Here is a 16,918-nt window from a genome sequence, read left to right as displayed (position 1 = left end):
CAAGAAGCTCTTCTACTACATTAATCAGTTCTCAAATATTTTGATAAAATAAGCTAACCTTTACTTTTCTGTGCATACTTGAGCATTTTGTGTTATCAGATGTGACAGTCTCCAACTGGAAGTACACTCTCTCGCTGCATCAGAAGTGGTGAATGGAAACAATTAAATTGGCAACTTGCCAAATTAGAGACAACCACTTTTTACAGTCCTTTCAATGAAGCCACGCCATAAATGGTTCTTAGTATGACTACAATACCATAAAACATTTTTACAAGATTACCTTGTTAATTTTATTTTTTAATAATTTGTGATCCATATTCCTGTGTGCCTTCTGCATGGTATAGTACCGATGCTGACAAATTATTGGTCATGATGCCTTTGGTGCGCCAACTTCATATTTACCATGTTTACAGCAGCATATTAAAGAAACACAATATATTCAAGGTCAAATGGTAAGATCAGTTACCTTCAATGTGAAACTTCTTATATACCCACCACATTGCATATCAATGCAAAGTACTATTTAGCAGTTTTTCAATGATAGAAGTTTCAGGATATAGAGAATGTTTCATAGAAGTCGTTGGCCTTGACCAGTGACACAGGAAACATACAATAAGTGCCATTCACACTGTGGTCACTATAATGTGATGTTATCGATTTTTTTCAACTGGGCTAAGCTACTCACCAGTCTGTCACCACAACTAGGTTTTTCCAGTACCGCAATCACTGGCTTTGCAAACTCACAACCAAATTGCTACCATCCAACCTACCCTATACCTCTGACTAAGCAACATATCAATGTGTCACCACGAAGTGCCCCCCCCCCCCCCAAAATCCATTCGCTTCTCCAACCAACAACAAAACTGTGAATATATGAACCGTAAGATGACGTGACAGCAAACCATAAAATTACGCCATCAGCCAAAGCCATCAACTCTTACCGAACACTCCTCTTGACCCCAAGTTTTAGTGCTGTACCTGATTTAGAACAAGAATTATCATCTTTTATGTTGAGACAGATGAATACGTACATTTCACCCAATTTCCAAACTTTGCAGACCCGTAACTTTCTTCGCAACTGTCATATGCCTGTGCAAATTGTTAATTTTCCATCTTTTAGCTACATCATTGGATGCACCAAATTTGACATGATCAGACTGAAAAATGTTGCTTTTCCACATTGTACCGACACTGACTTATCCCGTGAAGTGCAGCAAGCCTTGATAAATATAAATACCTGGTGATAGAACTGACAACTGGGACTGTACACAAATAAATGCAATGTCACTGGTGTAAATAAAGAGTTGTTGTGGTCTTCAGTCCAGAGACTGGTTTGATGCAGCTCTCCATGCTACTCTATCCTGTGCAAGCTTCTTCATCTCCCAGTACCTACTGCTACCTGCATCCTTCTGAATCTGTTTAGTGTATTCATCTCTTGGTCTCCCTCTACCATTTCTACCCTCCAAGCTGTCCTCCAATACTAGATTGGTGATCCCTTGATGCCTCAGAACATGTTCTACCAACCGATCCCTTCTTCTAGTCAAGTTGTGCCACAAATTTCTCTTCTCCCCAATTCTATTCAATACCTCCTCATTAGTTACGTGACCTACCCGTCTAATCTGCAGCATTCTTCTGTAGCACCACATTTCGAAAGCTTCTATTCTCTTCTAGTCTAAACTATTTATCGTCCACGTTTCACTTCCATTCATGGTTACACTCCATACAAATATTTTCAGAAACAACTTCCTGACACTTTAATCTATACTCGGTGTAAACAAATTTCTCTTCTTCAGAAACACTTTCCTTGCCATTGCCAGTCTACATTTTATATCCTCTCTACTTCCACCATCATGAGTTATTATGCTTCCCAAATAGCAAAACTCATTTACTACTTTAAGCATCTAATTCCCTAATCTAATTCCCACAGCATCACCCGATTTAATTCGACTACATTCCATTATCCTCGTTTTGCTTTTGTTGATGTTCATCTTATATCCTCCTTTCACGGCACTGTCCATTCCGTTCAGCTGCTCTTCCACGTCCTTTGCAGTCTCTGACAGAATTACAATATCATCAGCGATCCTCAAAGTTTTTATTTCTTCTCCATGGATTTTAATTCCTACTCCGAATTTTTCTCCTGTTTCCTTTATTGCTTGCTCAATATACAGATTGAATAACATCGGGGATAGGCTACAATCATGTCTCACTCCCTTCCCAACCACTGCTTCCCCTTCATGCCCCTCGAATCTTATAACTGCCATCTGGTTTCTGTACAAATTGTAAATAGCCTTTCGCTCCCAGTATTTAACCCCTGCCACATTCAGAATTTGAAAGAGAGTATTTCAATCCACATTGTCGAAAGATTTCTCTAAGTCCACAAATGCTAGAAATGTAGGTTTGCCTTTCCTTAATCTATTCTCTAAGATAAGTCGTAGGGTCAGTATTGCCTCACGCATTCCAATATTTCTACAGAATCCAAACTGATTTTCCCCGAGGTCAGCTTCTACCAGTTTTTTTTTCCATTCGTCTGTAAAGAATTCAAGTTAGTATTTTGCAGCCGTTGCTTATTAAAGTGATAGTTTGGTAACTTTGACATCTGTCAACACCTGCTTTCTTTTGGATTGGTATTATTATATTCTTCTTGAAACCTGAGGGTATTTCGCCTGTCTCGTACATCTTGCTCACCAGATGGTAGAGTTTTGTCAGGGCTGGCTCGCCCAAGGCTATCAGCAGTTCTAATGGAATGTTGTCTACTTCCGGGGCCTTGTTTCAACTTAGGTCTTTCCGTGCTCTGTCAAACTCTGCACGCAGTATCATATCTCCCATTTCATCTTCTTCTACCTCCTCTTCCATTTCCATATATTGTCCTCAAGAAAATTGCCCTTGTACGGACCCTCTATATACTCCTTCCACCTTTCTCCTTTCCCTTCTTTGCTTAGAACTGGGTTTCCATCTGAGCTCTTGATGTTCATACAAGTGGTTCTGTTATCTCCAAAGGTCTCTTTAATTTTCATGTAGGCAGTACCTATCTTACCCCTAGTGAGATAAGCCTCTATATCCTTACATTTGTCCTCTAGCCATCCCTGCTTAGCCATTTTGCACTTCCTGTCGATCTCATTTTTGACATGTTTGTATTCCTTTTTGCCTGCTTCATTTAATGCATTTTTATGTTTTCTCCTTTCATCAATTAAATTCAATATTTCTTCTGTTACCCAAGGATTTCTACTAGCCCTTGTCTTTTTACCTACTTGATCCTCTGCTGCCTTCACCACTTCATCCCTCAAAGCTATCCATTCTTCTTCTACTGTATTTCTTTCCCTCATTCTTGTCAATTGTTCCCTAATGCGCTCCCTGGAACACTCTACAACCTCTGGTTCTTTATATTTATCCAGGTCCCATCTCCTTAAATTCCCACCTTTATGCAGTTTCTTCAGTTTTAATCTACAGTTCATAACCAATAGATTGTGGTCAGAGTCCACATCTGCCACTGGAAATGTCTTACACTTTAAAACCTGGTTCCTGAATCTCTGTCTTACCATTATATAATTAGATAGTGCCCATAATACTATTTTACAACACTGATAAATTTAATACTTTTCAGGTGCCCAGGGTGAATGTAAACTGACACGAAAAGGAACAACCATGTAAATCTTGCATCAACATGATGACTATCATATAGCAAACTTGAAACAATGTGTATAATAACAATGTGTATAGAATCTTGTATACCTCATTCCTGAGCATTATTTGCTAGCCAGCTGTTGGTACAACTCAAGAGACTAACATAACTGAAAGGTTTATATCAAGCAGAGCATTTCTGACATAATGCACCACACAGTGCTAAACATTCATCATACACTATGTACACAATAGCTTTAATATATGAGAACCTCTTCTCCCAGATTAGACCTACTTCTTGACATACATACATACATTCATTCAATATGGAACGTAAATTTTAATAAATTACGACATACACTAGAATAAATGACGACACTTTTCCAAGAAACATTTGAATTGTGGAAAATATAACATGTTAATCTTTGTTCCACAAATCTGTCATTATATCTGCTCACCAATCAATAAGCAGACAACGACAGAACCAAATGTTCCTAAACCTCATACAGACAATGAAATGATAGTTTCATTCATCCATTCATCCATAGACGAAAAAATATCTCTACTTAATTCAAATGTTTAGACAAACAGTTTTTCGCGCATTTGACATTACTTTCATCACATAGCAACTTGGGATGTTTACAAATACCTCAAGACATGCCACAATAAATATCAATATGTCTTGAGGATATGTGCTCAGCTTTTCCCCTGCACACTTACCAGTGGGGCTTGTCATTTCGTGAACTGAGTTTTATAATATATTATTCTCTATTATTTCCCACGGTGTAACAGTGTCCAGAAACACTCTAGAAAATTGGTGGCAAAATACAACATGGCCCTATCACCATATTTTCTTACATTACGCGTGTTAACAGGAAAAGCTGTTTTCGTATATAATTTTATGAATATTTAGTAAACTGAAACAAAGACGGCCTACAATGAACTGAACGAAAATCAGTGATAAACTGAACGCTCTAAATAATAAACAGATGCGCAGACAAATTGTTGGGTAATTCCACGATCAATAAACAGGGAATAAGAAATAAATCAGGATGGCCACTATGTTCGTAGTCTCGATGGCGTCGCTTACAACACAAAATCACAAAACAGTCATAACAATGTAGATGTTCTGTTCTGTCTGGTTCTTAAAAATCACAATGGTATCCAATGTCACTAAGGAAAATAAATATTGTAGTAAAACAAACAATAACATTAAAAATAAGCCGGAAATTCCACGACACAGAATGGCCGGCTAAGCACAACGGTTAAAGCATAAAGTACATATTTTAATTTATTTACTTACTGATCCAGTCATCCTTACTCATATTTATCCGAGTGCATTAAAAACAAGTACACAAAACACCACAAAACCACAATAACACCTTCCTTTTCTATATAAACTTCCACCGACTTCGCGCCCAAATCAAATCTTGTAGGAACAACAAATACATTAGCGTTGTAATCGATAGTCGAAACACATGAAGCCGTCGACCAAACAAAAATGTTCGTACCAAGTGATTTAAATATTACAGCTGCGTTTACATTGAGGTTAAAAACATGTTTCTGCGCCCAAAATCGTTTTCGAACAAGTCTAAAAAATGTTTGCAACAATGTTCGTTGTTTACATCCTAGTCCAGTCCACACTAGCGACTAACATTCCTGTATGTGTATTTTCTTCGCTAGTTATACCACAGTCTTACAAATATGTGGTTATACTGAAGCTAGCGGCAAACATTTCACGTTTAATCTTTAACTAACATAGTGGCTGTAAATTATTTCTATGAACGTATTTTTAAAAAAGAAGTTTTGTGTTAATATATTATTGAACATCATGTATGAGCATGTTTTGTTTATCTCTGTTTTTTTGTTTGAGTCACAACACTCACATTTTTACTCTTAGCTATTTTTTCAGAAGCTCTTTGATCAAGTGACTTCATATGTAAACATTGCCTCCAAAACCAGAAATAAATCTAAGTATTTGGAAACCAGATTCACTGATTTTTGTCAGCACCTGATCTTTATTGAGAATAAATAAGTTTTTTCACAACAAAATACAATAGGTTATGGGTCCCGATTACGTGTGCATAAAGTGACAAATAGTTTTCTTTTAAATCGTATTTGAGAGTGTGTTTCTGGTTTTAGAACTGAAATAGATCTGGTAAAACATATCAAGCCGTTGAATAGTGAAGCAGATTGGACACTGTAGAAGAGAAAAATACGAGATATAATTGACTATCATGAAGGAGTTTTAGACGTAATTGGTGACAAATCAGTAAAACCTGAGCCACTATCTGAAGGTGCTAATGATGCAGCAATAACGGATCATAAAACCAAGTCTGATTTTTATCATAAAGGAACAGTTATGGCACGTCGATGATTACAAGTGCAGTTACGTACACTGTGTACCAGAAGTTCATGGACAAAGAAACGGCTCATGAAGCATAGGAGGGATTGAAGCAGAATTTCGAAGCATCATTAAAGCACTAACTGTTCAAGATTTGTTCAGATTTCTTCGCATTTAATTGGACTCAAGCAGAAGACATCTCCACATACATAGCGAAGTTAACAAGGCTTACAACAAAGAGAGAATCTGTGCTAGTGATATATTGGTATGTAAAGTTTTATATATTGTATTTGCAAGCTTTGATGCTATTAACAAAAGATGATAAGAAAACGTTTGATGAATTAAATGAACAATTGTGCATGTTTGGGAGAAATTTCACAAAGAGAACTGACAAACTCGAACAAGAGGAATTATTAGTCAAATCACCTGTACAAAACAAAATAAAAACTACCAAATTCAAAGTTAACAGAAAATATAACAATTGCAAAGAACTGGGCCACTGGATCAAATATTGTAGGAAGTGGATTGCTGATTGAAGACCAGCTAAAAATACAACTGTGAGCAAAAACATGGACAAAACTGTAGTAACGAATGTAGCATTGTTTACTATTTGTGGCGAGGCTTGCTCATTACAAGTGGTTGTATACAATAGACGGATTGACAATGATACAACGAAACATATGACAAATATTACTGATCTGCTGTATAAAGGCCGCTGGACAGGAGTTCCTAGAAACAACAGGAAGAGGATCAACTTGGATTCTGTCAACAGTCGACAGCAGATGTGAAGAACTGACCATGACGATGGTCTGGTATGTACTAAAAATTTCCAAAAACCTTATTTCTGTTTTAGCTGCCCAAGATCGTAACAAAAATAGTATATTTCAGTCAAGTACTACATATTGCTCTTTGACAATTGGTGGTAGATTGAAACTGTGTGGAAATTATAAAGTTCGTGGCACTTTATACAAAACAGAAATTAAGCCCTTAGTGCCAGAGAAGGGTGCAACTGTAAAGCTCTCAGTGGAAGATAGATTTGATGTACTTTTACTGTATCATGAGAGATGGGGTCATCAAGACAAGCATCATGATAAAACAATACTCAAAAAGGAATTTAACATTGACGTTAAGGAAGAGGCAGAGATTTGTGAACCATGCAAATTTGGTAAAGCGCATCTTTTACCATTTGGAACTAGAGAAATGTAAACAACTCCTGCCGAATTGGTATCAGCTGATCTGCATGAACATTTTCATGAATAATTCCTGAAGAAATGTTACCCGGTTTTGTTCAAAGACAATTACACCAAGTTTCACTATGGTTATTTTGCTGCAGAAAAATCATTGTTGAGTAAAACTCTCAAAGATTTTCTCTCACGTACACAAAGGCATTGGGATACTCTGTTAAAGAGATGCTGAGTGATGAGGGAAAGGAGTTTGATAACAAAGAGGTTAGATCCATCTTCAGTTCCAGGACAGTTGTTGAGATGGCCAGGACACTTAAGTATTCGAATCCAGATGTCACTTATCCCAAACAGATATGGGTTGAACTGGTTAACACAGCAATTTACATCTTGAAAAGGACAGGGAAGTAATCTGTAAAAGGTGTCCATCCTTACAAGTTTTGGGAATGGAAAAAGCCTCGAACTAAACATCTTAGGATTATTGCTCAACATGTTATGCACACATTCCCAGTAAAAAGCGAAAGAAAATGGACAAGAAAGCGGTGAAAGGACATCTAATTGGTTATGATGGTTATGAATCCTTCAGGATTTGGATAAAAGAAAGTATTCAATTGTGCTGTTCAGAGATGTGCAATTTGAATAAAAACTAGGATGCTGTGCTGAACAAAATACACTACCTTTTCAAGATCCTGAAAAGCCCATTGTTCATCATTAAAGAGACCAAAATACCTCAGTGATTATGCAATGTTTCAGAAGATTTGTTTGACACAACTGAGGATCCTGAAACCTATGAGGATACACTTAGACGTGAAGACAGCATCAAATGGAAAGAAGCAATCGACAGACAAATTTAATCTATGATCGAAAATGAAATCTGGGAGCTTGAAGATGTACTGAGGGTGCCAAGGCAATACCATGTAAGAGGGTGTTTCGACTGAAAACAAATGAAGAGGTTCTGATAGAAAAATTTAAGGGTCGACTGGTTGCCAAGGGTTTCAGTCAACGAGAAGGTGTAGATTACAGTCAAACTTTTAGTCAAGTTGCAAAAATGACAACGAATCGGTCTAATCTGAGTGTTGCTGCAACTAAAAGAATGTGCCTCGGACAGTCTGATGTATTGACGGTCTTCCTGTATGGAAAACGTGAGGAAACCATTTATATAGCACAACCAAAAGGTTATGAAGATGGTACCAACAGAGTTTGCAGGTTGAAGAAAAGCCTGTATGGCGTAAAACAAGCACCAAGATGCAGGAACAAGCGATTCAGATAATTTTTGGTCGGTCTAGATTTCAGAGCAAGCCAAGAAGATCCATGCTTGTACATTCAAAATAAATATGGCAAAAAAGTTCTGGTAGTTTTGTATGTTGACAACGGGCTAGTAGCCGCCACTGATTCAAATGATTTCAGCATTTTCTTTCAACAATTGCAAAAGCACTTCAAGATCACAATGGCACCTGCAAACTATTATTTAGGTCTGCAAATTGAACATGGCGAGGACGGCTGTATCAAGATTCACCAGGAGGCTTATGTGCAACAAATTTTAAAACGTTTCAACTTTTCAGAGTATAAAGCTGTTTCTACCCCAAAGTTGAAAGATACAGATGTTTCACAGTCAGGGAAAGATGACACAGTAGAACACTCTTTTCCATATAGCGAAGCAGTTGGAGCATTAATGTATCTGATGCTTGGCACAAGACCTGAACTAGCCTTCACTGTAAGTGTCCTTTCAAGATCTGTCGAGAATCCCACCGAAGAAGTCATATTAAGAGTAAAAAGGGTTTTTCGTTACAAATCAGGAACGACTGAATATGGATCACATACAAATCAAGGGAAACAACACAACTCTGGAATGCTACAACAATGCAGATTTTGGAGGCTGCTCAAAAACAGGCAAATCAACATCTGGAGTAGACATCAACTATGCAGGAGGGGCGATATCATGGCTAAGTCAGCGACAAACCATGGTAGCAACACCTACAACTGAAGCTGAACTAGTTGCCGCAAATGAAGCTGTCAAGGACATTATTTGGTTAACTCGTCTATTCAGAGAAACAACAAGACTATCTGAAATTCCAGTTCACTGAATTGACAATTCAGCAGTAGTGAAGTTGGCAGAGAATCCAGAATTTCATTGTGGAATCAAACATATAGCCATCAAGCATTTCTTTATTCATGAAAAACTTTATGAAGGAAGAATTAGAGTTCATCAAATCCCATCTGAAGAGCAGGTAGCGGACATCATGACCAAAGCTCTATCGAAGACACATATGAAGATATTTTGTAATCAAATGGGACTGTTGTGAAACTCAGTTTTGTTTTGTTTTGTGGGTTTGCCTGTTTGTTGATTTTCATTTAACAACAGAAAGTGTTAAAGTAAATTCTTTTTACTAACATACTTAAAAAAGAAGTTTTGTGTTAAATTACTAATCAATGTCATATATGAGCATAATGTTTTGTTTATCTCTGTTTTTATTTTGAGTCACAACACTCGCCCTTTTACGCTTAGGTGGTTTCTTAGAAGCTCTTTGGTCAAGTGACTTCTTGTGTAAACAGTGTCTCCAGATTCAGAAATAAATCTAAGTATTTGAAAACCAAATTCACCGCTTTTTGTCAGCACCTGATCTTCATTGTGAATAAATAACCTTTTTTCAACAAAATACAATAGTGGCAAACATGGGACAATAACACAGTGGTGTGGTCAATCTGATCTCTTAATTATAAGTGGGTGTAACGTTAACAATTTGAATCCCTTTGAAATTCTTTGTTTTGCATATGGCAGAGTCTTTAATACAATGTAAATAACCATGAAAATACAAAATATTAATATTAAATAATTACTGATAAACTGGCATTTACATATGTTTACTGCACATCTCGTAAAGTAAAACATTTATATGTTTTCCATAAGCTAATAACGTAATTGATGCTTTGATAGATTTTCTATTTCTTCTTGAAGAACTAATGGAACAAAAATGTTACGTTTTTAACTTGAATAAATACTTCATAAACAATCATAGCCCTCCAAATCACAGTTTTTCACAACAGTGCTTACAGACCGAGAAACAGCACTGCATGCAAATTGGTCTCTTGCAGATGTAGCAAACATGCTAAGTCTTTCTTTTCTTGCTGGCTGGGCAGAGTCTGCACGTTTTCCTATTCTTAGGACCTAATTCTGCTTCCACTGCTTCTTCTGTTGGAGCATCGGGGCCTAAAATCCGGAGAGTCATTAGTCGTAGCTTCTGTAGAAGTCGTGGCTTCTGAGCTCGCTTTTGCATATGTTTCAGCACAAGATTATGGGCCAGCTCTTTGAGGACGATACTTCTGTCGACAGGAGCTTAATCTGATCCACTCTTCTGAAGAACATATGCATTTACTGTGCTGATATCCAATAAACGGTAGAATAAACACATAGGCCAACGTCGAGTTCTTTGAATGCTGGAGTATATGGAGCACTTTTTGTCCAGTAAATCGACACCTCTTTTAGTGGCGTTGTAGTATGATATTATTTTTGGTTTCAGAGAAGTCAAATCCTCAGCGGGGTTGTGATGCATGGAAGAGACAAGAAGAACCACTTTGTTTTTACCTTTGGCACATGGACAAAAGAGTGATGCCTTGCGTCAAACCGTACAAAGACGAACCAACTGAGCTATGCTTATTGGGTTGGACGGCTGGCGGAATCTCTCTCTCATTCTTTTTTAGAGTTCCAACAAAACACAATCCTCTTTTCCTTTACTCTTCTCAGCCTGTTTTGAGCTGAAGAAATTGTCAGCAGTAATGTTGCGATTACTACCATAAATTAATTTACACAATCGCAACACAGACTGCTTTGGTATCATCAGTTTCTTATAATTGTAAGCAAAACATCGCTATCAGAGCCTTTTCCAGCGTATATATACCCTTTATAAAAGTAACTGGTACTTGCATCACACAAGGACATTATTTTTAAACCGTATTTACCACTCTTCTTTGGCATGTAGACCAAAAATTAGCATTTACCACGTAAGGAAACTAGTTACTCATCTGCAGCAGCAAATGCGCCTAAACTGAAATATTTGAGGGAATTTTCTAAAATTTTTCTGAAGATAAAAGAGGCTGTTGCCATTTTATCAACTTTGAGACTCGCTTTCCTAGTTAGAAAGTCATCACACCGTTAGCAGTTCAACAACATTAGGAAACTGTTCCTAGACATGACATATTTGAAAATTTCCTGACCTGAAACATCAGTTGCAAATATATAATTTACATTTGCGTGGTTGGATTTAAAGACAGAATAACATATCAGAAGTCCTAAAGAGCCAAAAGTTCATCAAATCCAGGTTCTGAAGTTCAGCTTTGCTTTTGTCTGAGTACTTTTGCCTGACGTAATCTTTTTTAGCATTTGTCCATAATAGGGTGTGATGGAGAACTTCGTCATCAAAATAGATATGCCATAACGAAAATGGGTCTTTTGGATCTCCTGTACTCAACGTGGTGGATGGAGATTTCATGATGATGTTATTGTAAGGAGTTCTAACAGCTCAGATCAAGTTGCTTTGGTCTATTCTTACTGATTCCTGTCATAGAAGTAATTGCTTCTCTGTTGCTCATCACTACTTTCATCAGAGTAGTTTTCTAATGCACTTTGTTCTGACAAAGCGTTATGCTCACTCACAATGGGTTCAGCTTCCTCAGGATTGTCGTCACAGTCACTATCGTCTGATTCCTCCAACCATCTGCTCACCGTTTCCTCAAAGTTTCGATCTGAAGTGTTCACACATTGTCTGCTACTGCATCAGACCCTGTAGCTGTACAATTACTAGTTTCCGCCATATTTCAAAAGCTGTGAAATGGAAAATATCGATAATATGTAAGCAAAGCAATTCCAGAAATAATTACACAAACAAAGTAGTGCGGCCAAAATGACGGCGAACGATTTTCAGAAGGGCGTCACTCACATCATAGAAGCTCTGAAATAACACCACATGCATTGTCGGTCCACTCACAACTAAACTCAAAGCTAACGAGCAGACGGGCTCAATAATGGGTAGGGAACTGGCTAAATCGCTATTGTTGACGATCGCACCACGTTAGTTAAAGGTTAATCGCATTGTGTGTTATGCTATGTCCAGAGAAAAGGATGAATTAGTGATATGTGGTGCTTCATTACTAATACACAACGCTATAAGCAGACGAAGATAACGGCGAAAGAGTTTGTTGGATGCAAAGATTGTATAGGAGACGTGATGGGAATAATATAAAGTATGAGCTGAATTAGGAGACTGCCCCTCCTTTTGTAACTTCACTGCCCTGGTAGATGTTACCGTCCGATTTTGAAATTATAACAAATACAATAGAGCCAAGTCTTCGATTTTGGGAAATAGGAGATTTCTTTCAAACACATGTATGTTTATTCCTTATTTTAAAGCTAGCTGTATTTCAAACAGTTCCTACAGTCTGTGAAGCATTGATTGAAGGACTATACAACAGGAATTCCACTAAAAACAGAGTCACACTATACTTGAAAGGAATGGAACTTATCATCAGACGACTGAACTGTTAACTTATAGTTTACTCTAAATCAGCTATAGTCAAGTGTTATAGACTAGAGAGTTCACGCTAGACACAACGTCAACACGATGTGAATCTACTTTGCCAGTTGTGAATGATGAAAGTCTGTTGATGGCCGAAGAAAACATTGTATCCGATGTTCTCGATCAATTTTGTAACATCAGCGTTTGAAGAATCAAAGTCATCAGCATTAAAACTAGAACCAGCAGTGGAAGACAGAGAAGTTACAGCAGAACAAACATCCGCACAACAAACAGCAGAGACAACATTAGCAGGAGATCTTCTGACAGCTGCTGGGGCAACATCTGGATCCACAGGAGGAAGTACCAGGAATAAAAATCCCATGTAATAAGGACAAAAATGTCTGGTATCCACGCCTTACACCAGCTTTTAAAGTACCAGCATAGATTGTAACAGAAGCTTCACCAACTACAGTAGGAGCAAAAGTAACAGTAGTTACTACTTACTTATTTACTTACTTACTCCTCAGCTCTATAGTCCTTGTAGGGCCCTGGCCTGCATAACAGTAGTTACAGTAACACCAAAAGGAGGGAAGATAGCTACAGTAGAATAAGAAGTGTCAGGTGTTATGAGTTGGTGGGAAACAGTGCCACCATTCCAACTAAATGCATTTTTAGCTGAAAGCAGGTAGATGAAGCAGCGCTTAAGATAAGCAGTGTAAGAGATTTTATAGTTCCTCACCAGAACGTTCAATATAAAACAAATTAGAGTTTTTTCTTAAAATTTGTTACATGAACATTCAAGGAGCAAAAGACAAAGAAATTATCGTAAATAATTTTGGACTGTAGAATAAATTTGCCATTGTTTGCTTCAGTGAACTTTGGGCTACTGAGAGTGAACTTACAGTTGTTAAATTTGATAACTAAAATAAAGCAAATAGTTACTACATAAAACTGCACGCAAGAGGTAGTGTAGCGGTGTATAATAATCCGTCACTCTGTTGTTCTGTCATCAGACTGGATATAAATTTTTTGTCTGAAGGCTGCTGGTAAAGTTATTCAAAGTTTTAAGTTAGTAGTAATGTAATTGTACTGACCACCTAAGTGTACCATCAATGTATTTTTAGAAAAAATGGACATGCTGTTATATGTAATTAGATTAGATTAGATACAGTTGTAGTTCCATAGACCAAATATTGAGATGATTCTTGTGGGTCCAGAACATGTCAAAAAGTATAGCATAAAAAACCTAAAACATTTGAATTTAATACTTACCAACCTCTTCATTTGTCAGGCGGTGGTCAAAACAGGTGATTACATTACAGTAAACTGGAACTGCTAATATTTACAGAATTAATATGCTGTCAGAATGAAACATTGTTATGCACTTTTTAAAAAATTTATCATACACAAAATACCTAATCTTGATTGTTGTGACCAAGTACTGTCAAAACTAAAATCTAAAAGACATTTTTACTTAAGCTGGATATAAGTCCCTGTCAAGATATTCATCTATAGAGTGGAAGGAGTTTCCTATCAAAAAGTCTTTCAAACTCTGTTGGAACTGTGATTTATCTGAAACCAAGTTTTAAATCATTGCTGGTAATTTATTGAAAACGAGTGTTCCAGAATATAGGACCCCTTTTTGGACCAAGGTAAGTGATGTTAGGTCTTTACATAGATTGTTCTTATTCCTAGTATACAGCAATTGGTTGGAAATAGAGGTATATTTTACTTGTAACAAATTTCATGAAGGAATAAATATACCGCGAAGCAGTGGTTACAATACCAAGTTCCTTGAACAGGTTTCTACATGATCTTGCATTTACAACGCAAGTGTTTCTTATTGCATGCTTTTGCATGCTAAAACTGTTGTATATGATTGCTAAGAAAGGCGCTATTGTGTCTGCATACTCTGAAAGGAACCTGATTTGTATACCATCTGGACCAGAAGACTTGCCTTTCTTATGTGATTTGAGTTGTTTCGCAACACCTAAGATATCTACTTCTATGTCACTCAAGCTAACAGCTGTTCTGGTTTCGAATTCTGGAATACTTACTTCGTCTTCTTTCGTGAAGGAATTATGGAAAACTGTATTTAGTAACTCCGCTTTAGTGGCACCATCGTTGGCAACATTTACATTGCCATCGCGCAGTGATGGTATTAACTGTTTTTATACCACTGATGTACTTTACATACGACCAGAATCTCTTTGGGTTTTCTACCATATTCTGAGACAATGTTTCACTGTGGAAACTATTAAAAGCATCTTGCATTGACATCCGCAATAAATTTCGAGCTTCCGTGAAACTTAGCCAGTCTTCAGGATTTTGCGTTCTTCTGTATTTGGCATGCTTTTTTGTTGCTTCTACAACAGTGTTCTGACATGTTTTCTGTACCATGAGGGATCAGTCCCGTCTCTTATTAACTTAGACGGTATGAATCTATCTACTGCTGTCGATATTGTATCTTTGAATTTGAGCCATATCTGGTCTACACTTACATAATTAGCTTGGAAGGAATGGAGACTCTCTCTTAGGAAGGCATCAAGCAAATGTTCATCTGCTGTTTTAAATAGATATATTGACTTAGGCCACACCCAAACTGCGGTTAGATGTGTTGCATGATAATATAAATTCCTTTTGAAAATCTGGAAAAATTAAATCTCCACTTGACATCAACCACTTTTGCTGTTCTTCGGATATGCCCTGGCATTCCTCCATTCACACGTATTTCACAACTTTTTCAATAGCTGTGTGGATGTTTGTGGTACATCAGCAAACCCCCTAATAAATGTCCTGTAATGTGTAGTTCAAGAGTCCCAAAAACGATTTTAGTTCTTTCCTCAACTTCAAAACTTGGGAATTTCGTATCACCTGCAGCAGTCTCAATCTCTTCTCACCCCATATTTTCTAACCACATGCCATAAGCAACCGATCTCTTCCAAAGCAAAATGGTACTTTTCTTTACTTAATGACAGATGGGAACCTTATAACCTTTTAAATACTTCTCTCAGCCACTGCCTATGTTCCTCTATGTCTTTTGAGAACACAGTTACATCGTCCAGGCTTCATCCCCTCAACACTCTGTCCAACAATCGCTGCATTCTTTAGCGTGAATGGCAGCCTACAGTACTGTTAATGACCCCATGGTAACTTGAAAGCTGTCTTTGATTGGTCCTTTGGAACCACCTTAAATTGATGGTATTTGCTTCCCAGACCCATGGTAGAGAAATACTGGCATTGCCCCCACTTTTCGATAGTCTATGTAATGTTTGGTATGGGGTATACATCTGTTACTTTCTTACTATTAAGATTATGGTAAGCACAACAGAATCTGTACTTGTTTGAACTGTCTGTAGGCTTCTTAGTCAATGCCCCCAATGACCATTGCTCCCTGTTACTACCCCATCAACTAACTAATGGTTCATAAACTCCTCCAGAATCAGTAGAAAATATTGAGGTGCCCAATATGGATGTGACAGGCACACCTCGCAAAAGATCTACACTGGCGGCAGCTTTCCCCAGCTGGAATGTCTTCCCCTGGAGTCCCACCACATGTCGCTGAAGATTAGATGATGTTGATGCACAAAGCCCAACGCCAATATCATATTTACATGAGTCACGACCTCCGCACACTGCTAAAAATAAACAACCACCACTTGAAAAATCTGTCTCTACTGACCTCAATGACCTTAATCATTACTTTACAACTCATGCAAACTGAAGCATGATGGGTTTCATAATCTCTGAACCAATAGTTCTCACGTGGACACTTTGCCCTGTGCCTAACAAAATAGTATACTTCTTCCCCATTGAAACACCTACTATTGCACATTCCACGTCTGCATACATACTTGCTGATCTAAATCGAACAGGAATGCCTCTCGGTGGACTTCAGGTTCTCTCTTGCATTACCCCATGTTACCATAATTATGTTGCTGATACATGTCACCTCTGCCCTATCCAAGTTGGTGGCATTACCTCTGCACATTTCCTGTATGTTCATACCCATAATATCTCACACTTGTGAAGAATACCTCGTACCTATCCTGCATACCTATCGACATATCAGTCTCTTCACATTCCATTGCCATCATAACAGCAGAGGACCTGTGTGTATCCTTATTTACACATCCAGAGGTAAGCCTCTTAGGAAGACGTCGAGTGCTCCTTGTTCGGCTTCCTGCAGCAAAATTTTATTTGCTTCATTATTTTGTACCAGCTCATAACTTCCTTATTCCATTAGCAAAATCCTCTATGGCTGC

At 37.6% G+C, this 16,918-nt stretch overlaps 1 protein-coding gene across 1 annotated transcript in view; it reads right to left on the bottom strand.

Annotated features, from left to right (window-relative positions):
• Positions 1–5,294, bottom strand: part of LOC126298797 (uncharacterized) — a 193,537-nt gene extending 188,243 nt beyond the window's left edge. The window contains exon 1 of the mRNA XM_049990261.1: positions 4,922–5,294. Coding sequence (XP_049846218.1) covers positions 4,922–4,943 — 22 coding nt within the window. The 5' untranslated portion in view covers positions 4,944–5,294. The remainder of the gene's footprint in view (positions 1–4,921) is intronic.
• Between the last annotated feature and the right edge of the window lie 11,624 nt (positions 5,295–16,918).

Source organism: Schistocerca gregaria, chromosome X (assembly GCF_023897955.1).
Source record: "Schistocerca gregaria isolate iqSchGreg1 chromosome X, iqSchGreg1.2, whole genome shotgun sequence".
Lineage (NCBI taxonomy): Eukaryota > Metazoa > Arthropoda > Insecta > Orthoptera > Acrididae > Schistocerca > Schistocerca gregaria.
This window is presented reverse-complemented; position numbering and strand designations above follow the sequence as displayed.